The sequence below is a fragment of the Anas platyrhynchos genome, chromosome 3 (assembly GCF_047663525.1).
Source record: "Anas platyrhynchos isolate ZD024472 breed Pekin duck chromosome 3, IASCAAS_PekinDuck_T2T, whole genome shotgun sequence".
NCBI classification, from domain to species: domain Eukaryota; kingdom Metazoa; phylum Chordata; class Aves; order Anseriformes; family Anatidae; genus Anas; species Anas platyrhynchos.
The window spans coordinates 72,238,037-72,263,979 of record NC_092589.1 but is presented as its reverse complement, the minus strand read 5'-3'; the positions used below and the strand labels follow the sequence as shown (position 1 = coordinate 72,263,979).

The 25,943-nt window shown below is 47.5% G+C and overlaps 1 protein-coding gene across 6 annotated transcripts; it reads right to left on the bottom strand.

The window, feature by feature from the left end:
- TRAF3IP2 (TRAF3 interacting protein 2) lies at positions 1 to 25,089 on the bottom strand. Of its 6 annotated transcripts, XR_005264351.2 has the most exons (12): positions 24,941 to 25,089; positions 23,605 to 23,772; positions 16,402 to 16,480; positions 15,414 to 16,151; positions 12,135 to 12,324; positions 9,752 to 9,927; positions 8,597 to 8,685; positions 7,085 to 7,153; positions 4,890 to 5,006; positions 3,895 to 3,983; positions 3,721 to 3,795; positions 543 to 607 (listed from the first exon to the last, which is right to left on the bottom strand). XR_005264351.2 is itself a non-coding variant. In XM_027454692.3 (11 exons), exons 3-11 carry the CDS (start codon positions 16,415 to 16,417, stop codon positions 461 to 463), a joined length of 1,617 nt encoding a protein of 538 aa, XP_027310493.2. In that variant the 5' UTR covers positions 16,418 to 16,480; positions 23,605 to 23,772; positions 24,941 to 25,089; the 3' UTR covers positions 1 to 460. The 6 variants fall into 6 exon arrangements, 5 of the variants coding, with proteins under 5 accessions (XP_027310493.2, XP_071892199.1, XP_027310494.2 ...); XM_027454692.3 differs by lacking the exon at positions 3,895 to 3,983 and having other exon boundaries at positions 1 to 607; XM_072036098.1 differs by lacking the exon at positions 3,895 to 3,983 and having other exon boundaries at positions 1 to 607; positions 23,605 to 23,840; positions 24,941 to 24,957.
- Between the last annotated feature and the right edge of the window lie 854 nt (positions 25,090 to 25,943).

Sequence of the window (25,943 nt, the reverse complement as noted above, 5' to 3'; positions counted from 1 at the left end):
TAAGGTAGCCTTCCAAAAGGCAACTGTATTTAATAGTGCATGTACAAAGTGACCGTATGTTAATGCTGTACACGGCAGGAATGTCTGTAAAGAAACCCTGAGCACAAAGGAGGATGTAATTTTCATTTTACACTTATTGCAACATTATTTCTGGTATTTGTTTGCTATATTGACTAATAAAGGAATATGTTCAAAACAGATGTTAAAATAAAGCCGGACATTCTTTCCATTTGCAGCTTATTAAAAAACCTAGGAGAAAAGAGTTCTGCCCCATCAGCTTCAGAAATAGATGTTTAACATGGTGGGGAACAAGCTGAGCCTGAGTTACCCGAGACAGCCAATTCCTTGAGCAGAAAGAGTGTCTTCTGTCATCAAAAAGAGCCATCTGGAAGAAGGCTGGCTCCCCGCCAAAAGCAACTCTTTAACAACAAAGCTTCTTGTGCACTTTAAGTGATAATGTTCATAGCGGCACAACCTGGAGCGTCGGTAAAGGCCCTATTGGGGGAGCAACGTACTCCTCCTCTCTCAGCAGCCGCAGAAGGATGTTCTTCTTATTCTTTGGCCAGTTGTAAATGTGAGTGTTCTGCAGCCAGGTAGGCACGTGTTCCTGAAAAAAAAAAAAAAAAAAAAAAAAAAAGAGTGAAATCCTATAAATCCTCCTGAATCTGTACCAGAACCTCGCAGATTTCATTAGACTCTGCCAAGCAAGATTTCATTTTGTCTGTTCTAGACACTTCCCGTAACAACAAGAAATTTTAATTTGGCTCCAAAATTGTATTTGGGTTCCTAAATAAATGAACTTCGGATGATCTCACAGCTTGCCTGTCTCTCTTTCTGTTCTGCCATCATGTTGGCTAATTTCACCACGTTTCAAAGGGATTCTGAGCTCAGTGATAGGCGTCTATAGGCTTGGGAAAATAAACACTGAGGAGACAAGGGAGACATTTAAGGCCCTACCAGGGGAAGGCTGCAACCCATGATGTTTCCCCCTTAGTAGCTGCTGAAGGACCCACACAACATGTTCAAATACAGAGGTTTACCAAACGAGCCCTCTATCTGTCTTTGATAAGAAACCTCCATTTTCTGGAGGAAGGAAATGCAGCAGACCTGCTCTGTCTGGACTTCAGCAAAGCATTTGATGTAAGCCCACATGGGAAATCATTAGTTAAGCCTGAAAAGATGGAAATTAGTGTGAGAAATGGATAGTAGGTAAGAAACTGACAAGTGGGGATATGAGGACAGAGGCACGCTATGCCCAGAGACGGGCTCTGTGCCTTTCTTCCAGAGCTGGTCCTGTGGCCGATGGCATTTAATACCCCTCCAGAATGAAGTTACCTGCATGCTAACCAGCCCTGGCAGTGATTTTAACATGAGGGAGGTGCGCGGGATGGATCAGAGGAATAGGAATAGGGCAGAGTGCAGAGAGCAGGGCCATGTGTTTAGGGCAGAGCCTGGTTTGAGCTGTCCTGCCCGCCGTGGCACAAACCCTGCTCACGACCTCCCTGCTCTGCCTGTAAGCCCCAGCCAGGGAGAGGCAGTGAACATCCTGGGGCAATCACAGCTAAATGCTCCGTCATCGGGTGACCAAATCAGGAAGGTAAGATTTTAGTTGACTGGCTTGATGCAAGCCTTGAACCAGCAGGACCCAGATTTCCTTTATTAGTGTACGATGGGAAGCTGGAAAGGCCAGTTCCACCTTAACTCGGTGTCATGTTTTTTCCCCTCATTATTCAATTTCCCGATGAACGTTCTTTGGATCGCACCGATCTGTTCCCCTTGGAGGTCAGCTAACTTTCACATACCAGCAGTGCCTCATGATCTACTTCAGATGAGAGCAACTCATCTAGTATCCACGTCCCCAAGTGACGCCTCCCAAACCTTGCTTCCCTGCTCTTTTCCAGTGTCAGGTACAGCAGGACTTACACACAGAGAGAAAAGTCTGGTGTAAAAAAGACAAAATGGAAGTATTTTTGCCTGCCAAAATAATCTCACTGTATATATACATGGCATATTTCAGCCCCAGAATACGTGCCAGTTTTACAAGCTCTGGTACCTAACCTCCTCTACACTCGTTCGATGAAGGTAAATGATGTACCAAAGAAATGCGTGAACGAAGAGAGAGAACCTTAACATCACTAGAAAGTGCTGATCTGCATAATTTGGGTGAGAAAGGCAGCCCTGGAATAACTGGAGGGAGGTGTGGACTGCGGAGTGATTGGCAGGAAGGCTGCCTGGAGCCTGATGCTTTGATAAGAGCAGCTGAATAAACCAGCCCTGGAAATTCCTCGTTCACTGTCCGAGAGCTGCTGCTATATGCTGTATGTCTTCTGATCCATAAAGTTCAGCCAAATTTAACGTGAGTTTATTGTTCTCGTGTTTGCCTTGAGGCCCAGAGAAGGCTGTAGTGCCTGCTGTGCCAATTGTCTCTGCAGCCCCTCACGTCACGCGCGCCACATGGCTGCGAGCTGTAGGGTCTGCTCGCATAGCAGCCACTCGAGGAGCCCCCGAAATTAGGAGCAGCCCTGCCCTTTGCCCTCACACCGAGCTGCAAAGACCAGCCGAAAACCCCGAACAGTTTGCTGCTTTGGTCCGCCCAATTCCCAGCGGGGCTGTCTCCAAGCTTTTCACACTTAATGCAAGTAACAGACCGCAATCAGTCAGGAAGGAAGCCGAGTGACATGAAATACCAGAGGTAATGCTCAGTCCAAAGAATCCCACATATTTTACAAACCCAGGAACATGTTTTCAAAATTACGAGCTTACACTAAGCCAGGGCCTAAATAAAGAACTTCATCACGCTAAAATCCACAAGTGCTGTGGGATTTCACAGCCCTACAGTCAGTGATAACATTGTTGAAATGTTGACTTAGGATCCAAACTCTGGGCACCCAAATAAACATAAAGAATCTGGCCACCCTCCTCCAAAATGCAGCTGTACCTAAGGGTAACAGCAGTGCCACGCACCATTTAGCAAGGAAAACTGAACACAAACACGATATATCCATTATAAGTTTGGGGCAGAATGCCTTTTCTCCGCTGTAACCGAAGCCATTTAACATTTCTGATCTTTTAAAAATCCAAGAGATTCTCTCAGCATGAGGAAGAAGGGTAAAGGAATCTGTTGCCTTACGTGTTTCTTATTCTCCAATGAATCTTCAATAAGGAGGGCAGATGAAATTGCAAGTCCTAAAAAACCTTATAGTTTGCCTTTGATGGGCCCATCAAAGTTCAAGCAATGGTCTAGCACTTTAATATTTATTATCCTCTTTATTTTTATATTCTCAACCCGCCCTCTTCCAGATCCTCACTTCAAATCGGTCATAAATCTCCCCCATCTCACTCATCGGTACTACATCTGGATAAAATTATAAAAGGGTTAATACAAAAAGTATGCTTGCTGGATAGATCGTCTCTCTGCATTTAAATTCTTTCAATGCTCAAGACAATCTGAGTTTTAGTTACACATTCATCCTCAGAAACACATTTATGTATTTAGGTTTATATTGTGGGTGAAATGCTTTTATTTGTATGTACATAAAACTGCAAATTTTTCATGTAAAATACAGCGTGGAATATTACTAGTGGGATATTAAGAATCAAAAAATGAAGCTTTTGGCTTTTAAGATTTCTTCTGGTGCATTGCGATCAAAATAATACTTCTAATGATCTGAGAAATACATACATATTTCATGTCATAATATATACATGTTTGTATGTTACCTTTTTGGCGTTTGGAAAAAGCACGGGGATGAATCTGAAGTTCATGCTTCCTTGCTGTATAAACTCGATCTGCATCTAGAACAGAACAAATTGCCAGGTTTATTGTGAGGAAGGTTATGTTCATTTTGCTTTGCATGCATCCGAATCCTATGCATAAAAACATGGGTTGCTTACTTAAACTGCTCTTCTGTTAAGTGATTTGATCTATTGCTGCTGGACTCTGGGTATCGTTTTGTTTGGCCACTTACTCTGATTCTTCTTTACTACAGAAAGGATACAGGAAAGATCCGTCAACATTTCTTAAGCATTTAGTTCTGTGGCATGAAATCATTGTGGTTTTAGCTGCAGTTGCAAGTCCCATGAAATCCCTCTAGAACCAATGAAGCTTGACTCAAGGCCCCTGTTCAGACTCCAATGGGGTGAAAGTTTGCAGCCGGAGACGAGCTGTGTCCAAGCTAGGTCCCAGCCTGTCCCCTGTGTCCCAGTTCCACGTCTGAGCTGGGGCTCAGCCTGTCCCCCGTGTCCCCAGGACACCGGCTGAATGAGCCACAGGCTCCCAGGGGATGAGAGGTGAGCAAAATGTTGCTGGGAGCTCACCCCTTGGTGCCAGCTTCTCACAAGTTTTCAGGATTAAACGGGACAATCAGACCAGTTATAGGGTGAGAAAGGGTGAATTTCATGGCCCTGTGAGCTCTGCTGGGCCAAACATCCATCCTGTGGCAGACCGCAGAGATGGGTCTCTGTGCCCCACGCTGCTCCCCTGCCACCCTGTGCCCCCAGGGCCCCCCTTTGCAGCTCTGGCCTTTGCTTTGCAATTTCATGTTTTAGCCAGGAAGGTCAGGCAGCATTAGATAAGATTGTGCTCGGGGCTGGATGATGGAGCAACGTGGGCTTGCGAAGGTGCGGGAGGAAATATACACAGAACAATACAGAATATGGAAGAAAAAGATGAGCACGTTTAATAGGATTTTTCTTTCTTGAACCTCTTAGCAGATGTTAATGAGCATACGGAGCTGATGAGAGGGAGGATTAATGAATTCCAAAGGGGGGTGTTTAACTATGGGGATTAGTGAAAACAAAGCAAAGAACCTGCCATTTGGAGACAGATTTGTCTTTTGAGGAGAAGAGACAGAGTCTTTGTAAAACAGTAAATGCATGTCCTTGCTTACCATCCTGTGGATGTATTTAGTATGTAAGCCGTGTTCATCCCTGTCCAGCTGGGATTCAGCCCCTTCCACATCCTGTTTGTATTTTGGACTGATTGCTATGATTATCATCACCGTCTTCTGTTAGGGAGAAAAGCACTTTTATGAAATTGGGAAATGCAGCGTGTTTGGTAGAGGCAGATCGGAAATCTGCCAGTTTGTGTTTTAAGTGATCTTTATGTTCTTGGCAAACGAGAGAGGATCTCATTCATTCTGGCAGGAAACACAGGAGAACTCGAACACTCGTCCTCTTTATTTCTCGAGATCGCATAATATAGAAAATCGAAATGTCAGGAGATATATTAGCAGCTTCCAGTTTACAGTTGGAATCCCTGTAATAAAAAGCTACTTTTTTATCAGCGCAGAGTGCATATGTACATACACAGAAAAGTTATCCTCAAATTCAGACCCAAATGTTTTCCAACAGCTTATGGAAAAGTGCATCTTTTCAGCCATCTATGGCTCTTTATACACAAAGCCACTACAGGCAGTTGTCTGGGGAAACTACACCTAGGGCTTTTGGCAGCAGAAACAGGAACTTTTCGTGCTGATCCTTAGCAAGAGGTGCGCAGAGAGGTGGCTGTGCAGAGAGCAGGGCTGTGGAGGACAGTCTGAGCAGGTTTAGGGGTACCTGGTGGCTCTGTGCCACCTTGCTGTGGGCTGAAAGCAGTGCTCCTTACCCTTCTGGGACAGCCCGGGTCTCACCGTGACCTGTTTAATCCCACTGACCTCAAGTTTCCACAGAGGGGGTGTCCTTCATATCTGGGAAATCTCCCTGCTCTTAGTGGTGGGCCAGTGGAGAGGTTCGCAGATGAAAGCCTCCTACTTTTGTTTATCTAGGGCCTGTCTTTTATCCCCGCCACATCAGGCCGTGTAAGGCTTCCAAGTATGTGGCTGAGAGTCAGCCTGGCACCTAATTAACTCTTTCCTTCTGTGCAATATCAAGGGAATTTGCCCCACCACAGGGTCAAATACGGTAAAGAACCATTATCCCTTGCACTGACTTAACATACTCCAGAATTACTTTTGCTTCTGCCTGATGTGCGTGTAAGCATTTACAGATGTTGAGGGTTTGCAGAGACATGCCTGATTGCACACATCCCCCTGCTTGTGTCCAAGCAGTCCTTTCTTGCTCACATGTGTAAAGGTTTAGAAGTCAGAAACTGCCTCCACAGGCACTAGAGGAAAACAGACGTCTCCAGGGGGGCAGCCAGAGAAGGATCCTTATGTGGAAGGAGGGAATTGCTCTCTGAACATATCAGGCTCTCCTACTGACTGTGCAGGAGTCCCTAGGGGGTTCTGCCCGTTTGTATTTTAAGTGTTAATGATGTTCTTGGCAAAAGCAAATTCACCGTGGCTTCTAGTTTCCATACCTCAATTATACACGGTGAGTCCAAGCCTAATTTGGCCTGACGAAAACCCCAAAATGCATGACTGCACTGCCACAGCAGAGCCCCAGGCTGGCTCTGCTTGCAGTAGCACCAGGCCTGCCAGGCACTGGAGCTAAGGTGTCCTGCTGGATCACCTTTAGGAAACCTGTGTAGTGCTGGGCTGGGGAGATTGAGCTTCTTTGTTCGGGTCTGGGGAGAGCCCACCACTTTGTCACCCTGTTCCCAAGCCACAGAGATCTGCCTGGAGTGAGCCAGAGGCCTGGTGGCTCCCAAGCAAGGGAAGAACCAAAGGAAGCCAAATGTAGAACCAAAAGGAACCAAACATAGGATGGTTTATCCAGAAAAACCTTTCCATGTTTTAGGTAACACAGAAGCTGAGGGTGAGATAGCCACTACTGTGCAGCCCGGGATGAAGCACATATAAAATTATATCCGTGCATGGGCAAAGCACATAAAAAATCTTAAAAATGAGACAGAGAAACAACTTGTTCAATGGCAGCTGCAGGCTGAATCTGACAGCCAGCACTAGAATTTGTCAGGAATGCCAGGATTAGCACTTCATTTCCTAAAGAGTTTTGAGGCCATAAGAAGTGGAAGCAAGTGAGATTTGGCCGTGCTTTCTATCACAGGCCTGTGCTATGCCAGTAGGGCAGGAAAGGGCATAGTAGGATCTTGCATTTTGATGCTGCTCCTGTGACTATCAGAATAATTCAGCCATTTTCCTCAGGTCACCGCTGCTGTGCACAAGGTTAAGTTGCCTTCACATACATCACCTAGGTAGCGTTCCATCCACTTTATGATGTCAATACCTCGCACCGTGTCCTCGAATATATCAATCTGGAAGAGAACCAAAGCTGGTGGTGAGCAGCCTTGCGCCTTTCTGGCTGCAAGGATATATTTTGAGTGTCAGGTTTTAGCTTTCCATCACATTCAGTTTGCAGAGAGTGCGCTGGGCAGTCAGGCAGGGCACCGACACTGGCTGCAGCAATCCAGACTTGGGACCGAGCAGAGGTGGAGGACTTGCCAGTGCTGAACGCAGCCATCACCACCCACTCCCTGCACACTCAGTGAGCCCAGGAACTGGCACTCAGGGACTGTGACCAATGGAGTAATTATTAACTTCTCCAGGCTTTTGATAGAAGAATTGTGCTCCACTCTCAAGCCTTTCTTTCTTTTATTTTTTTTCTTTTTAAAAGTAGAGAGCACATTTGTTTCCCTGTTTGGGGGCTATTTTGCTGTATTTTTTTTCTGTAGCAGGCACCAAGGATTGCCTGTCCAGCAAAGGTGCTATTAATGAGCCTTCTACTCTGTACCTCCATGACGCCCTGAGCTTTCTTATGAATTGGTCATAGCACAGAGCTGCTGGGGAGAAATATAATTTCAGCCTCTGGAAAAAGTCTTTGATTCATGAAAATAAATAAGCATGGACAAAACCCCCACTGAGTCTCATTCAATTTAACGACAGCCACTTGCTTAAATGCTTTCCTGAACTGAAGCCAGAGCGAAGGTTGAGGGGTCAGATAGCATATGGGCTTGAAATAAGGAAATATGAATCAAGATTTTGACGAATGCTGAATCCTACAGCCTCTATGGACGGGTCCCTTAGAGGGGGTAGTTACGACGAAGCAAACTCACCAGAAGTTAAATGAAAATCTGGATGGTTTATGGGATTAGACAGTAGGACACAGGCCTTTTCAAGCCAGTGATTTCTGAATTCCTTTCAAAGGTCTAACAAAGCAAATGAAACCACGAGATGGACTATTTCATTAAGCTGTGTGAAATACACTGATTTTAGATCAGTTTTTAGCAGAAAGGTATTCAGATTTGAAGAACCAACGATGTAATTCCTTCTCAGAAAAGAAGCTGGGATGGGATGAATGTGAAAATTGACCTTTTTTAATATTGGTATTACAGACCAAATACGAGACAATGTTAATGGAATAGCTCACAGAAACTCATATTATTGCCTGTCTGGTATCTGGTGTCACTAAATGGAATTTTCCAGGGTCATTATTAAAACACAATTCAAGGTATAAAATTCAGTTAAAATAGGGGCAAATGAAATGGCTAATCATTTAAGCTACAACTTTTAAAACCGAGGCCATTTCATTCCATTTGTAGCCTCCTCACTCTACAAAATATGGTGATAAACAGCAAAGCATTTAAATGCACCGTGTATGCCCTCTGTTTTTTTTTTTTTTTCCCCTTTCTTTTTTTTTTTCAAAATGTGTCTCTTTTCTTCCCTCATTGAAAGTAATTTTCTCCGGAAGGAGTACTTACAGCAGTTTGAAATCCATTTACAAGCAGGAAGTTCACAAATTTCATGACCTCCACCGCTGTGTCCACGGAATAGGTTATAAAGACCTTGCCTAAAAGAGTCCATATGAACATGCAAAGCATTAAAATACACAGTGCAAGGGCCTCCATTTCTGCTGTGCTGCGGGTTCTGCCCACATACGTGCCTCTAAATTGTTTACCAAACGAATTTACAAACCAAGCTTCTCTTTTTTTCCCCATCCCTTTGGCATATGTGAGGTTGGGCCCTCACCCAGAGCTCGTACCACCTAGCCCCAGCTGCAGCCAGCCTCCCCAAAACCTCACTGACCCAGCTGAGAGCTGGAGGAGCCCATACAGGTGCTGCACAGCCTCCCCTTACAGCTGCAATAAGCTCCTGTGCAGTGCAGGATGGAAAGCTGAGGACAGTCACAACTAGGTCCTTCAGGCCAGAAAGTTGTCATGTGGGGCTTTGAAAGGTCATGTGAAAAAATGAAGACTAAAGGAAAAACTGAAACCTCAGGAGAGATGCGGAGGGACCTTAGCAATGGCATCTCTCACTGGCTGGCCAGCGTGGCATTAAGAAGGAAGCCAGCTTTTCTGAGACTTGACTTTCCCAGAAGAGCCGAAGAGTGAAAGTGTTTCAGGGGCTGGTGGCAAGGAAAGAAGCTCAGCGGGTGCTCGTGACGCCCTCGGCCCTCACCGTGGGCTTCTGAACCGAAGTCGTCTCCACTCACCAGGTCAGGGAGAAACTGAGGTCAAGACTTGACATTTTTGTCTGGTTTGGGACAGGCAGAAACACTTTGTCCCTAAGGCTTTGTTTGTTATTAGTCTTTTACTGTAAGCCTGAGTGCCTCCTGCCTCAAAGGGACATCCTGTTTAGCAAGAAGTCATGAAAACAATCTAAACGGTATTTATTTTCAGTAAACAAAATAACAAGCAATTAATGACAATTATGTTTTCGGGATTCAAGGGAATAATTCCATTCCACCAAACACGAATGCTCACACCCTACAGATGTGATGACATCCAGTGTTTTCCTTTCTTCTTGCCTTTGTGTCTTAATGCTGCTACCCCCACTCTGTCCCCCGAGCTTTTCCACCTAAGGCTGTGAAGCTGCTCTGTGAAATCTCGCACAGAACAAATTTGCTAACCACTTACGCAACTCCTCCGGCAAATTGCTGGTTCTCAGAGTTCCCTTGGCTGCAGGGTTACTCAGAGGTCTTGGGACAGCAGCTGGTGATGGAAAATTGTCAGAAGGACAACAGAATGCTTCATCCGGGCCACATGCCTTGGGGGGTAGCTGACCATGAGGTAGCTGGTTGTAGATCTGGTTTCTACAAAGAAAAGCAAGAGAGGATTTAAAAAATACTTCTTTTCAGGTAAAATTCAGGTTTTTCTTTTTAATAACAAACTGAGAACTTTGTCTGTGTATTAACTAAGAGAAGTTCTTGTAGAAATGCTTGACTTGGCATTTCTACTTACTTATTACAGCATCTTCTGATCTGAGCCCTCTTGATACCTTGGTGACAGTCTACCACAAGACATAGTTTATTGCAGAAGCAACATTAGCCACAGGAAGTAAATGTACCTCGTAGCTGAAAGCTGCTCAGTTTGCAGTTAACAAAAGAGCAAAGAGCATTTCTGAGCAAGAAATAATGCTGTGCCATGGATGTTGTTGCACACATACCAGAGCAGAATGGCACTTGTGCAACCTCTTCCCATTATCTTCGTGAGAGCTCCAATTTTCATGGCACGACAGCTTTCAGTATGTCCTGTGCTGCTAGGTGGGGAGCAGGAAAATGGGGGTACAGAGCACTCCAGTTCCAGCTGTGGTACAGCTCGGAGTATCTCCAGTTTTGGATAGAACTCAAAGTTTTTCTAAAGGGAAAAAGTTCAATTTAACCAGCAACAGCAGATCCAACAAGGATTTGTCCTGTTAGGAATCTCTGCTCTGGACCTGCAGCAATCTTGTCTAATATCTGCTCTACTGTAACAAACAGAGAGAAAGGGGTGCCTACAGGAAGCTTAGCAGTTCTTGTCCTACTCTGCTTTGGGTTCACAGTTGAAGTCACTAGGAAAGAAAATCTACACAGATTTTTTACATGAGGTGTAATTTGAATCTGCTGGGCTGAATCTGTTGGATGAGCGTTAGGTTTCTCTGAGGGCTTTTCCCCACAGAGCAGTGATATTTAGTCAATCAAGCCCACTCTCTTTTTTTCTTTGCCTTCCTTAAATGAACGATGACAGTCTGGGCACAGCATGTTTTCTGTTGTCACATTAAGATTCGGTTTATTCATTTTGGTACAGATGTTTTCTGTTACGAAATACTCTATAGGCAAATATTACCAACATATATCTGCCGTTCCTGGAATCAGCACACAGACACCAGCAACGTAGCCACAAGACAGAGAGCGGGCATTGTGGATTTCTTTTAGCAGAAGGAAGCACCAAGAAAAACAACATACACCTCATCAAAGGCCACAAAAACAACCCTGTAGTTAAGTTACAGACCTTCCCGAAACTTCACCTTGTCTAACAAATACTCCAAATAACAAATACTCTTTTTAAATACTCTTTTTAAATTTTACTAATGCAGAGGATACCTGCTGTTCCTCAGTGTTTCTACATTTTCATACAATGAAAATGTGCAATTATCTCTGCTTCTGCTACTGACTTATCATGATGTCACGTTGTCCATCCTGCTTTATCCTGCCTGTTCTCTTAGTTTTCTGCCATGACCGTGTCACGCAAGTGGACATTTTCAAACAGGGATGCCTGTAAGTTTAGCAACCTTTAATCTCCTTTGTCACTTAAATAAAAGCAGCCTGCTTTTCAGATGTGATCCCTACAGCTTCAATTTTACTTCAGGCAGCCGGGTCTGGAGAAAGCCTTGCATAGATGATATTTCCCGTTTGTTAATGATGCACTTATAATGGGAGGGAGATAGGAGGCACGGTAAATTAATATTTGAAAAACAGTCCAAAAGCCCCAGATGAAAAGTGCTAGACATGATGTGCTTTATTACTACATGAGGAATCATAGAAAATGCTGCAAAATGCAAGGTAGAGATATATCAGTGACAGACAAGATTTTCTCCATTTTTCTCTGCACTACGGAAGAGATAAGAAGGAAATTGCTGAAAGCCAGTGATTGAGGCAGCCCGGGCTGGTACACCATAGAGCTGGAGGCTGCAGCGAGTCGCCAAATTGACCTTTGCACTCGAGCAGGAGAGCTCTAAAGTTTCACCCGAAATATTTTCAGCCCCTCTTTAACTCATCAGCCCCATCTCTAACTTTCAAGTGTTTTTCTTCCTTAATGCATGAGTTTCAGGGTGTGCTGTAACAACATATCGGGTAACTGGCTTTGAAACTCTTCAGGGTAAAGTCAGGTCCCTGCTGCGTGTAAAATAGCAAATGAAGAAAACTGCCCAGCACTCACATCTACCCCTGCAGCACGCTAACACTACCAGGCTTCAGAATTACCAGTTAAAAGCCCACAGAATGAGATCAGGGGAGCTTCAAGCCCCTGGAGGCGTACTTACGGGAACCGAGGAGGACCAGGGGAGGAGCACAGCCTCTGGGGTGGTCGGTCTCCAGCGCCCTGGGGAGCACGGAGGTTTGAGCAGTTTGGGATGAGCTGCTGGGCCGGGCGGATGACCCTCACGCAAGGTCCAGGGACAGGAGGAAGCGGCTGCGATGTGTGTGCAAAATGCTGGTAAGGAGCTCTGCCATCTGGGAAGGTGAGAAAACAAAAGGCAGCAGCTATCATTTCAGCCAACACTTTTTTTTTTTTTTTTTTTTTTTGTGTATCAGTTTGTGTTTGTTCCTTTCCAGGCATGTCCTCCTTCATTTCTAGGGAAACTGAGCGTTTTGGAAGCACTTGCAGGTAACCGAGTCTGAAAGAAGCGAGATTGAGGAACATTTTATGGTCTGGTTTCCCGTTTCCCTTTCACACATGACATGGTTCAGATCCCTGCTGCGGGCTGCACTACTGGGACAACTGACAGTTAAATACTCGGGGCTGCTTTGTCCCTGCACTTCACATGCCTCAGTGTTTTTTATTTTTTTAATTTCTTTTTGGCAATAACTTGAGCAAATGAATCATCCCAACATTCTCATGAAAGCAGATGCAAAATCCTGGAACAAATCAGTTTGCAACACTAAGGCTAAACAGACTGTGATTATTGTAAATGAAAGGAGAAAAAATAATCTCTCGGTTTGTTATTTCACTCTGCACGAATTTTCTGCCTAGCTGACCTTTTAAGGTCTTGCTGCTGGTCCAGTTGCCATCCAGGAGGCTGCAGGGGAAACCCAAAGTAACAATTTTGCTCAAGCAATTCTGAAAAGTCTGACTGTTGCTGGCTGGGTACACGTAATGCTGTTTAATAACTAATGTACAGTGGAACTGTTGGCATAAATTGAAAGAGAAAGCAATGTAAGCTGTTTGTTTCCCAAATGGGGAAAACTATTTTTTTTTTTTTCAGTCTTTCTGCTTGCAGTTTTCATTAGGCAGCAGCTCTGCACACTTTCAAGCTGCTGTGTGCAGATCAAAGTCCAGCCTGGCAGGGCTTATTAGCACTGCATGATTATGGTGTTATGAGCTGGCTCGGAAAGCTGCAGTGCTCAAACACTCTTTTTTACCTCTAGATTGTTTTTTTGTTAACTCCTTTTAGCTATTTTGGTGTCATGCTTTCCTTTTCCTATCAGCCATGAGGACCAAGGTTTAAAAAAGAAAAAGAGGAAAAAAGAAAAAGAAAACAAAGCTTTAAGGAAGTCAACCAACTCCAGGAGCCAGTACTTTAAAACCAAGCCCACAATTACAGAGGTTTCTGATGGAATCGTGAGTCGGCAACATCTCATTTCTTGAGATTGCATTGGGAGATATTCCCACCCCACTCTTAGCTGTTTGTAACAGGACAGGGTGAAGGAGGCTGGCAGAACAAAAAAAATGAGGGTAATTATGAGCTTCTCATAGATTCCTCATGACCAGCCTTGGGAAAGCTGTCCAGGCTCTGAGAGATTCAGTTCGTTTTACAGGTGAGGAGCCCAGCCTGGGTTTCACCAGCTTCCCTCGGCTCTCTCTGATGCTGCAGTATTTTTGAGGCCGCAACCACTGCTGCTCAAAGCACAGCCTGGTGACGCACGCGCACCCTCACACACCAACAGCTCTCATCTACCAATATCTGAACTAGTGCTGCTCGGTTACCCAGCACGGCCACGAGGATTTCTTTGACTTCAGAAGTAGCTCTGCTGTCGTGTCACAAATAGCAGGTGTTCGGGACCAGCTGAGAGCTTACGGGCACGATGCACGCTGTTGCTAGTGCCCGGGAGAGGCGAGTTGCGACACACGAACTGCACGGCTTTGTTGTGGGCTGCCACTGCCCAACAATTATCTGAAACACAAGGAGCTGTCAGGAGGTGATTTATGCCGTCCCAGGCATGTGAGAAACAGGCGCGCAGTTGCCAGCGCCTTGGTCCTGACCAAATCTGCTCCAGCCATCGGAGTTTATTTTATTCTTTTTGCCCTCTGGATATGGTTGAAACATCAGCGATTTTTCTAAAGAAAGCCTTTCAGAGCCCCTGCTTTGATACACAACAGCCTGGTTCAGTAACTGTCCTGTTTCTCACGATGCCCACATGTGGAGGAGGTAAATAGTGAGAGGTGTTGTGCAACCAGCTCTTCATCTGCTTCGAGCTAAGCTGAAACCAGAAGGTACATGCAGAAAAGCAGGGGACATTTTGCAAATGTTCAGCTCCAGTCATTGATGGAAGTCCATCTGTAGCCCCTTCCCCATTACAAAGCCCCAGGACCAGAGGTGAAAACGGCAGCTCTGACACTCTGACTATTGCGAACCTCATTATAGCACATCACTGGAATGAGAAAACTCCAAACAAATGTGGTGTAAATGCTCTGCAGTCAACAGAAGGTTAAGAAAAAAGGGTTATCAGAACAGGCCTTCAGCCTTTTATTACCAAGCCAGCTCCAAACTGGTCGGGGTCTCCTGTGTCTAATGTAATATAAATTGTATTAAAACAATGATATTGCTGTTGAATGTTCAAAGCTCACTTCATAACAGATAAGAATCTCGCAGACTGGAAAGGAATACTAATTAATAGCAGGCTGTAAACTGCGCCGTAGCCTCCGAGAGCCAAAACACCCATATTGACTGGGTCACATCAGCGCTCGGCGATACGATCACCAGCAGCTGAGAGGGGTCCATTTCGAGTAATGAGCTTCCATTTCAGCTGACAACAGAAAAAAATGAGGTTGATGGATGTCACGCTCTTTTCATACAGAAATACAGCACACGGATTAGTTAGGTCATAACGCTGGCAGACAGTGTTTAAAGCGATCAAGGGTAAGCACCCAGCCTGATTCTGGCAGGAAACTCTCAACCTCGGGGATCCAAGTGGGAGCAAGGAAACCTATGAAAACAACAGGAATTAAGTCGGTATAGGAGGCTGCTGACTGACTGATGCAAGGAGGAAGGAAATGACTAGAATATGAAATAACAGCAGGGAGAAGGCTGCGTATGCTCAGCATGACTGACAAAGGCTAGTTTCTAGGCAAAATCATTAGCCTTTATTTGATGAGCAACTGTGAGCTCTTTAACTTTCCCTCTGGCTCAGAGGCTCTGCATCAGAGAATCCGTCTGCACAACCCTAAAACCTGGAAACAGAAAGTAGGCTGCAAGTGATTGCTTACAAATATTAATAATCGCACGCTGCAAAGAAAGTACAGTAGGAAAATAGGCAGCTTTGGGAACGATGGCTGTGATGCCCCCCCGAAAACCTGCCTCGGGGTGAGCAGTGCTACTCACATGGGCTCTGCAGGTGCTGCTCTGCCGGGCAGCGGTGCCCGAAGCAGCCGTGGGCTGCCGGGGAGGCGTTGGGATGGGGCAAGTGCTGGCACACGGGGTACTGCTGGGGCTCAGGTCCGAAAAACTCCCTGGAGATCAGCGGTCCTGGGAGGTCCTGGGGGTTCAGCACGGAGACGAGCGGCAAGGGGGGCTCCAGCTGCCTGATGCCCATCACGTCTCGCGACTGGGAGTTGTACCCCGTGTCCACGGTCGCCAGCTCGGCTGCAGGTCTGCTTCCCGAGGGCTGCTGTGACCGTGAACTCCCTTTGTTGCTCTCCTCCGGCGAGTGCTCGGGAGCGTCAGACAAGCTCTGCTCCGACTTACTGGAATTGTGCCCAGTGTCAGCTGAAAGCTGTGGTCTTGGCTGCACGCCTGACTTGTCCATAGCTAAAAGGTGCATCTTGGGGTGAAATACTCCAGCTATTGATTCACCAGAGGAACAGGAGTGCCCATCTCCATCAGGATCGGTGTATTTTGACCACAGCCTGCTGTCTGGCTCTGCGGGCAGCTGGTGATATGCTGGTGCTCTGCAGGGGCACGATGGGTCAGCCACAGGAGCAGCACATTGTCTCTGGGGCTCCTCATCCTCCACATCCTCTCCAGAGGGCTGTGAAGCCTCTTCCAAGACACCTTCAGGAAATGGAGACCATGGCATGGATTCGTCAACTTCCACTGGTATGCTTCGACTCACAAAAGTGCCTGAAAAAGTGGAAGAAGAAACACTGTAGACTGACAGCCAGACCACTGAATATGATGGTGATGGTGATGGTGAGCTGGAGCACTGAAGAGCAATGTGTATTCTTTATATCCACATGTTTACATGCTTTAAAAAAGACAGGCAGAAAACAGTAAGAAAGGTCTGGCTGAATTTTGGCAAAGCAAGACAGCAGAGGGTTAGCTGGTTAACCCTCTAGTTAGTGGCTAGTGCTGAGTTATAACTTGGACTAACCTGACACGGAGGCCATTTCCAGGTTCTGTGGTCACACCAGAAATGAGAGTCGACTGCAAGGCCAGAATCTTACAGCAAACTGGAAAACAAGAGAGAGGACTCTTGTGAACATGGTGCAGTTTCACACAGGCAATAAGCCCAAAATAACTCCATCTCCGAGCCTGGAAAAGAAATACTGGTTAGAGTTCTGGAAATTGCATTTCGCAAAACAGACACTTTTATGGGATTTACGGAACTCACTGTTCCTGCTGAGACTGGGGAAAAAAGAAGCACACAAACTGTCTCTCACAGGTAATTTCTGCACCTGACAGAAAGGCAGACTGTATAAATCTGGGGATTTGTATGCTCGGGCATATCCTAGGGAATACAATCATTTGCAGTATTTTACTCCAGACCTTGTAATAATGCCTTCATACTGATTCCTTGGATCTAAACTTCACCGCACACCTAGCTGAGTGATTTCAGTTCCAAAGCTAGCTTCCAGGTGTTGCTGCTCGTTTTATCAAACCAGTTCACCCATTCTGTTATTGCATGCTTGTTATTTGAAATTATTGAGAGTTATAAGACAATTTAGAGACTTTGTTTACTGTTTGGATTATTTTCTCCCTTTCTTCGGAATTGGCTTGTGCCCCAGACACCAAAATCATCCCTTCCTTTTGGGGGTGCTGTCAGTAAATTCGGTCCAACCAAATGATCCTTGATGACAGATGCCTCTGCTCCAGAATGAGAGCAGCAGTGACGGGTGACTGACATGCTCTCGCTGTACCACCCTTTGGGATGAGAAGCACAATCCTTGCTGCAGGTTTCACAGAGCATGGGTTTTATGCTGGACCTAAACATTGCTGGACTGTGGAGGGGCAGAATTTTGCCCAGCTTCAGTCACAGTAGCTTGAACAGAAAGTTCAAATGAAGCATGTATTCAGAGAACCACAGTATTAGAAAGAGGCTTATGGCTCATGGAGAGGCACAAGGCAGTGTCCCCACCTTTATCCTGGCTCCCATATCCATTCTGGAAAAGCAAAGAACGTGCCTTGTGCTACAGGACAAGAGAGAGGCTTCATGCTCATGCTGATCAGGTCAACTGGCATGTATTTCCCCCTGAAAATACCTCTGGCATAGAAGACTCTTGGTGTAACATTTGCTGGGAAGCAGGATAAAAACTGTGCTCTGCTGCTGCTGGGCTGCAGTGTAAATATTCCTCCTCCGCATAACACAAAACCCACCTATGCAGCAGGTTTACCATATATTCCAAATACACATCCTATCTTATAATAAGCACGTCCACGGGGAGACTTACAGTACAATAATTACCGTGGAGTAATTATGCTGGCAAACTTTCCCATGCAGCCAAGCCCCATGAGCGGCTACTAGCACGCTGCTGCTCCGACAGCCGCACCCCGGTGCATGAGAAAGCAGGGTCTCGTCCTAAACCAGCTCCTTCCCCCACGAGCACCCAGGCTTCAAATCCTGGCAGCTGGCTGACCACCACCACGCAGCCGTCCTTCCCCGTGGTCTTCAGCACTTATCCTCCGCGCCACGTCCCCGTCGCCGGTCCCGCTCACTGAGTCAGGGTTCCCCAATTCATAACGGATGGGACGGGAAAGAGGAAACTTTGAGCTCTCGTTATCAGCCCAGGATGGTGGCAGAGGTGTGTGCTCCTTCGTGGCAGTGACGAGGCACTGTTAGCCTGGGAACTCTGCTCGGATCACAGATTAAATGGGTGCCTCCCTGGGGCGGCGACTCACGGACAGCACAGCACATCACCATTACAGATATCAGCATTAGAGATAATTGTCTCTACAACATTATCACCATTAGAGGTAATCCTTAGCCAACACCCAAACGTGGCTTTTCAGAAACTAGTTTACGAGGCCTGGCTCACTATGTTATTCCTTGGTGGTCTCAAACAGCCAAATCACTTTGCCTTCAGATCCTCTATATTCAGCAGCCGCTGGTTTAGCACCACAATAAGACCACATTTCTACAGAGAAACCAAGAACTCAATCCAAACCTGAGTGAATTCAATGGGAATCTCTCTGTTGCCTTCAGCAGGATTCGGACCAGCTGTCTGATGGGATTTAAAAGTTAATAAATTCCTTTGGAGGCTACAACCTTCAAAGTTTTTTTTGCCTCTTTTTCAGTTGCATCATTCACGCTGGCTGGCTGTGAAATGGGTCACGCACAGACTACGTGAATCTAATACTCGGCAGAAACAATGCTTACTTCAGAGTAGTTTAAAAAACGTATTTCCTATTAGTTTGGCCCTCTAAAAGGACAAATGCCTCTTTATCTCTCCAATCAACTAAATATTTAAATGACTGCCTTATCTCCTTCCTGTGTTACATGAGCTAAACATTATGAAAACTACTGCAAATATCTGAGTAAAAACAGTTTGGCCAGACAGAAGAGAGACCTGATTCCACCGCCTATGTGTTTCCCTGCAAAACCTTCCAGCTTTTTAAACATTATCCCGCCGCAGGACAGCTGAGCATCGAAAGCTGAGCCTTGATGCCCACACACAGCTCCTGCTCCTGCGGGGCGGAGGGCTCTGGTGTTAAAACAGGCACACCATGAAGGAGGAGGGGAAGTGACTTCCTCCTCCTCCTCCTCTCTCAGCAGCTCGGCTTGGAAAGGGAAGCTGTTACAACAGCAGAGCTCTGTCTGTGGAGAGAGCCCCGAGGACAAGTTAACCCCACTGTGCTTTGGGCAATGCCGGCGGCGGTGCTTGGGTTGGAATTCCCAGGAGAAATCCCCTCTCTACCAGAAATGTTACAGCTGATTCAGAAACACTCCTCCCCTGACAGCAGCGTGTCAGGACCTTGGTTCTGCTCCACTGACGACCCTCAGCTTCTGGAATAAAAGGAAAAACAAAACCGAGCCCATTATCCCGGTATTTTACGTGGCCTCACAGTCTATGATTTCATTAGGTCTCCTTTGACTTTCCTATAGGATTTATCCTGCACGTATAGTAAAGCTGTGGACAGAAAAATAACTTGCTTAGGTCCCCGGTGTTGAAGAATTAGGGTAAAGGAATGCTTCAGCATATTGAAACATCCAGAGAAACCCGCAGCCTGATCCCTTTCTGGCACTAAGACCACCGGAGAACGTAGATCGTGCCCAATCTCATTTCCAAAGCCACTGCAGCCTCAAGTCAGATCGTGATATTGCCAGGAAGCTTCAAGAATTTAATATACCCCCTGCACCGGTGACTATGCAGGAGATTACTGATAACCAGCTGGAGCTTTTGCTCATATTCCTGCCTGTATTAAAGTGAAGGGGCCCTTCCTAAAGGGACAGAGTAGCCAGGCCTGGGATGCTCTCAGAAATGCTGACGGAACTCCTTTAACCATCCCTTCTCTTTCTTTTCCTTCCTCTCCTCATATGCGCAGTTCTCTGGTGTGTTTGTTCAGCAAAAAAGCATTCCTGGGTGAGTGCTCAGCAACTTGACAGGCAGGGACCCAAGTTTTTAGGAAGAAATGTCCCAGATCTTTTGCAAGGCTTCCCAGACCCAGCGAAATTCTCTTCCTCCAGCCTGAGAGCCCCGAGGGAGGGCTGCCCCCGCTGCTGCTGTGTCCTCCTTGTGACCTGCACGCTGCTAGGCATGGCCACTTCTGGGAAGTGGCAGGGACAGCATAAATGGAGGGGAACAAACCCTTGCAGGTCCGTGGGGACAGGCCTGAGCATCCGAGTTTGAAGCAAGGGCCAAACTGCCCTAAGAAACATCCAGCAGAGGCAAGGGGGCGGCTGGGGAAAGGAAGAGTGTTGGGTTCGGGCCCATCTTTGCAGTTTTCTTGTGGCCAGTTGCGAAACCATCAGGCATTCCATCTACTTCCCTGGCTTGTCAGGATGCACTGTCCCAAAACACATGCTTACCACCGATCTGCTTTTGATTAGGAAAGTCCTGTCAGTGAAGAAACAGAAGAGAAAACCTGCAACGCGAGTGTATCTGCACTCCCCGTCACTTCCAGAGAGGGGAAAACATCCTTACCCTTTGATCAAAGACACATTTGTGTACATTAGTAAAAAAGAAAATATTGGGATGAAAAAGGAACCTCACCTTCCTTGTTGCACAGCTCACAAGGGAAAGGTTTTTTATTCCCCAGTCATGACATTTCTGAAATAGCATGGATTTAGATCTCAGCAAAGCTGAGATCACAAGGGGTGGGGATTGATCGGAATTTCTTCATTTCCATATAATTCCTTGTACTTTGGCTGAATCATTTAAGCTCTCTGGAGCTGCAGATATTCATCTGCAGGATGGGAGTAATTGGATGCAGAGTTTGCAAGCTGCCGTGAGGATGCACACATCACTGAGATTGCAACAAATGCTGTTGTGACGGGGTCACAGCAGTGCAAGTGCTTCAGCACACTGTGCCAAGCGCAGCTTCCTCCACAGAAACACTAGGCAAAACTTTCCTCCAAAAACCAGGGACAAATCCTTTTGGGAAGAGCAAGTGTAAATGTGGGAACTGTTTTGGGTCTATAACTTAAATAAACACAGACAAGGAAATCCAAGCTGAAGAGTTTCACTGCTCCACGAAGAATTTGGGTTGCTGTCATCACAGATGCTTCCCGGCTCCCCTGGGTACCTTCCCCAGCAAAAACCAAGGCAGCGTGTCACGTTCTGAGCCCGGACTCTAAACTCTCTAGGGCAGGTAGTGTTTATTTTTACAACTTCTGGAAGGAGCAGAAAAACAATATGAAAACAACATTCCTCTTCCACGCTGACTGTACGGCTGCTCTTACATATTTCCTGCAGCCATGACATGGAAGCCTACATGCGCCAGGAAAACGGGGGAACATGCTTCCACGCCTCCCTGCTTGGCAAACATCACATCCTCTTTTTCAGCACTAATGTCTTTCCACTTCTTTGAGCGTAGACTTCGATATGCACGTAAAAGGAGCACCAGACAATAAGTATCAAGAAATTAGAAGTACAACACTTTAAAAAAGGATCCAGACAGACGTCTCACATATAGGCAGGATTCCTTGCCAGTTTTCCACGTTTGTGAAATATGAAAATGTCTGCAATGATCTCAGACATCCACGTTCAGGCACCTTAAAAATGTGTTTGCTGTCTGGAGATTATTTCCCGCCCATTTCTGATGCTGATAAAACTTTCCTAGGTACTGAATAACCCCCAAACTGGGATATCCCATGGCCCCAGTGTATCTGAAAATCCCGACACGTAACCATTCTTGACAGGCAGAATTCAGGGTAGCTGAGGGGTTTGGATAAGGGGAACCACCCTGAGAGGAGTGAATCTCCTTGGGAACCACAAAATCCTGGTTTCCTATAGCTTTGTACGTTATGCTGGACCGAGTGGCTCCTAATAAGGGAAAATCTCTGGCGTTTCGCCGGGCTGACGTACTCGCTCTCCCTGTGCCGCAGCGTGAGGGGTGCTGGGTGTGTGGGCGGTGGGAGGGTGTGGGGAAGACTCTGGGACCTGACGTATGTCCCTCAGCTGGTGCGATAGGAGCCCTTCTCACTCTCACTCGTTTGCTTTCGTGAAACGTGCAGAAATACCTCACGGACATGTACCCTCTGCCAAACTTCGAACGCCACTGCTGGCGGTGAGGGGCACTCATAGGCACGAACACCATAACTGCACATGCTTGTTTCTTTTCTTAGGAAGATTAAAAGGTGGTTGGGGGGAAAAAGTAAAATAAATAGTACAGTATGCTTCAGAACATTGCTGGCACTCAGCAAGAGCAAGCTGACCTCAGATGCTGATGGTATCACAGGCTGCAGCACAATTAGCAGACACTTGCCAACAGCCGGCAGTGTCAGCGAGTGCTCACCGGCACGCTGACCCCGCCGTGTGCACCTCGTGCATCCCTCTCCTCAGCATCACCCCCCTGCAGTGTGCACAGCCCCTGGCCAAAGACGAGCAGGCAGCAGCTCTTAAAGCCTGCCTTACATAGGTGATGGCATTGCAGGAGAAATGGGCGTTTAAAAACCGGCATCGGTGAGGGAGCAGGAGCACTAACTTGCCACAGGTGTCACTGGGGGCCTTACCCAACTCTGTCACCTTAACTGACCACTACAGTGCTGTTTTAAACACATTTTTGTCTCCTTGACCCCAACCAAAGGACTTCTGGCCATTTCCCAGGGGCCTCCCCAGTGTGGGGGCATGGCTGTGACTGACAGCGAGTGGCCCAGGCATGCAGGGGGCTGCGTGGGGGTACAGCTGGGATCTCCTCATAGAGCAACAGGTCTTTTTTACGAGGCACCAGGGCTGGCACCTGCCTCAGGGATGCCTCAGAGCCAGCCCTGAGCCGTGGGGCTTGGAGCACTCTCTGGTCACTGTGGGGCATCGCTGCTCATGCCTGAAGGTACACACGCAGCTCCGTGCTCCCTGTCACGCTGCCAGGGAGGTGGTCACGCAAATGGACGATTCCAGCATCCAGGCCAGGCCTTGAACCTGTGGGGAGCTTACAGGGGCTGGGAATTTCCAGTCCTTCGGTAACTGGCAGTGGAGGAGGATCAATAAGCCCAGATCTGCTGTTCTCTCTGCCCAGCAAACGTTAGCCCCACAAAACCCACGTCCTGAAACAAACAGCTACGGGATGAAACCAGAGTGATTTTTATATGGCTGATTTTACCCTAATTAAAAAGAAATACCGCTGGCTCGCTCCCACCGTTTCCATACCAACGCCATGGAGGACTGTGCGAACCAGGTCTAGAAACCTGTTTTCTTCGTGCTTTCCACCGACCTCTCCCCCACCAGGTCTGAGGACCTGTCCGACGCTGCCCCTGGCACTGGGGCCAGCAGTGCCCGGTGGGGACCAAGGCAGAGGCCCCCGTGCCCGCACCCAGCCCCGTGGCAGCGCTGAACAGGCCGCCTTGGGCACGTACAGCCGTGCAGGGAGGGACTGGGCTCAGGCCTGGCTGACAGGCATTGCCAGGCAGCTATGTAAATACGCAGGACAACATTTCAACACCAGGCGTGTCCATTTCCAGTGTTTACCCCAAAACTCTCCTGATTATGAAAAAAAAATAAAAAAAACCTGCAGTGAAATGGCTGAAACATGTTGTAACCATCTGTGAAGCTCGGTCTATCATTAGATGAGAGAGAGAGGGGAAAAAAAAGGGAGGGAAGAGAGAAATCTGAGGGAAAAAATACCCACGGAGAGCCAAAAGTGGGTCAACAGCTAATCACGAGCAGGGACCGAAAAGCGCAGTATCTTTAACACTTCTTACCTTGTGGCTGAGGAGGCTCACTCAGCTGGCCAGGGAAGGGGAAGGGGCTGGAGTGTCTCCTACGCGCTCTTTCGCTCTGCGAGCACCCGGGTCTCCCTCCTCGGCCGTTTTTTTTCCTCCTTTTACGACAGCCTCTCTTCCTCTCCCAGGTAAGCTGCAGAACTGGCTCTGTAGCAGGAAGTGGAAGAGGCATGCAAATCACAACTCAGAAGTGGAGAGCCTCCGTCTGCAGCCTCCTGTGGGGGAGAGAAGCAGCAGCGGAGGAGAGACGCTTTGAAGCTCAAAAACTCTCTCCAAATGCCTGCGTGCGTGTCTCTCCCTCTCTCGCAGGAGGCCAGGCTGCCTCTGCGTGAGCCCTACAGATAAATAACTGTAGGGGAAACCCAGTATGATTCCTAAACAATGTGGCTCACTGGAAAAGTCATCCTTTTTTTTTTTAAATCCCCGGTTACTTACTGTCAATCCCAAACACTAAACCAACTGTGATTCAGCCTACCGAAGAAAATCACATGACGACTGCAAGAACTATATAAAGAACAAAAAAACGATTTCTCATCTGATTTTTTTTTTTTTTTTTTTTTAGGTTTGACTTGTAGACACTTCCAAGTTTTCCTCCGTGCCTCAAAGGAACAGAAACTCTCTGTTCATACATGCTGAAGCCCTTATACATTCGCACTGCTCCTGAAAGCCGAGTAAGACCAGTGCTCGCAGCACGGTGTGGTGGGCTCTTGAGAGCCACGCCGGCCATTTCGTGGCAGCGGTCCCTGCTGCTCCCGCTGGACGCAGCTGTGTGTCCCAGCCTACACCGCCTTCCTGACCTCCCCTCTCCGCAGACCTCCCTGCCAAGAAGCTCTTCCTGATCTTTAGCCTACATTTTCTTAGTTTAACCCTAGGAGGAGTCTGTCTTGGCTGCAACTCGTGCGCAGTGCTTCATCCTTCAGGCGTCCACGGGCTGCCACCACACGCCAGCTTAACGCTTGATCGGCCAGCCTGCACACGCAGGGATGCCTCAATCACCCCCTGAGGTCTGTAGCTCGGGTGCTGCCTCTCTTTCTTGCTCCTGCGCCCTTCCCATGGCATGGGGGGCAGAGGAGGGAACCACGTGTCCAGCATCCCCCCTCCAGACTTACACCATCCCGCCAGCCCACTTCATGGCCATGAGGTGAAGCCATGACACAGATACTTATTTCCTCTTGCCAGAGAACTACTGCCAGATTTCCAGGGGAAGAATTAAAATGGCTGGGAGCAGCGGGTGCCTCCAAGCTGAGCACTAAATGCGATTATATCTGCGGCAGTGCAGTGTTGTCCCATGGCCTGAGTGCCCCCACGGGCTTACCTTCTTCCCAGAGAAACCCACTGTCCATCAGGAGCTCAGCCCGGCCCTCTGACTGATAGTCCTGGCCCCTTCCTCCTCTTCTTCCCCGCCCTCCTCTGCTGAGGACACCAAGCCTTCCTTTTGGGTCATCCTAAGTCACGCTACTGGGCTGAAGCCAAAATTGCTTTCGGTTAACACATGAGCATCATTAGTGGCGTGAGAGCTGGGGCTGTTCAAGTCAGCTCGAAGTTGTCACTCAATTGTACCGCTTCTATACGGCTGTGTTGCACTGTGATCACCCTGACTGCTGCCAAAAGTGCCATTTTCAGCAGGGTGGCTTTTGTTTCAGGACTCTGCCTTTTTTCAGAGCTCAGCCAGTGCTAAAGGGGCAGAACCAGCGAAGGCAGAGCCGCGGCAGGGCTGGTGCTGCTGCCTGCACCCCTTGTGCAGGGCTGGGCTGGGCTCTCTGGCTGGGCTGCACAGTGGCGGTAGCACACTTGAGGCCCTCTGATGCCATGCTCCTGGCAGAGCCCTCCCTCATCATCCCACCTCCGCAGCGGAGCATGGAGAGGGGACACGCATTGGTCATCCCCACGGGGGCCTCACAGCAGGGCACGACCTGAAATCCTGTGGGGCTGCCCGGGGAGAGGTGTCGGGTGGGACATGGCCCCAGTGCCTGCAGCCTTTTCCTGCTTTCCCCTCAGTTACCATGGAAATGGACATGGCTGGGATAGGAAAAGCACCGGTACAGGCGGCAGACACGACACGCAACGTGCCTTCCTGAAAGAAGCGATGTGAGAATTGTAATAAAGCTGCTCTACACTTGCTCCCTCCTGGTTTTTCTTCAGAAAGGATCAGTGGCGATGTGGCTCACTACTGCTGTCACTGCAGTGGTGGCACCTGCTCCTGCAGCCAGGGACAGTGGCAACCCCTCATTGCACTCCTGGCACCAGGCCTGAAACAGGAATCACTGATCTGCGAAAAATAAATAAATTCAGATAATAAAGGTTGCATTCCACTCTGA

Excerpts from the sequence above, each read along its gene's own strand:
- TRAF3IP2 (XM_027454692.3), bottom strand. Across the intron at positions 9,928-12,134 it reads CCTGGTCCTCCTCGGTTCCC|AAACCAGATCTACAACCAGC; the intron begins GTAAGTACGCCT and ends TTTTCTTTGTAG. Across the intron at positions 8,686-9,751 it reads CAATTTGCCGGAGGAGTTGC|GCAAGGTCTTTATAACCTAT; the intron begins GTAAGTGGTTAG and ends GGACTCTTTTAG.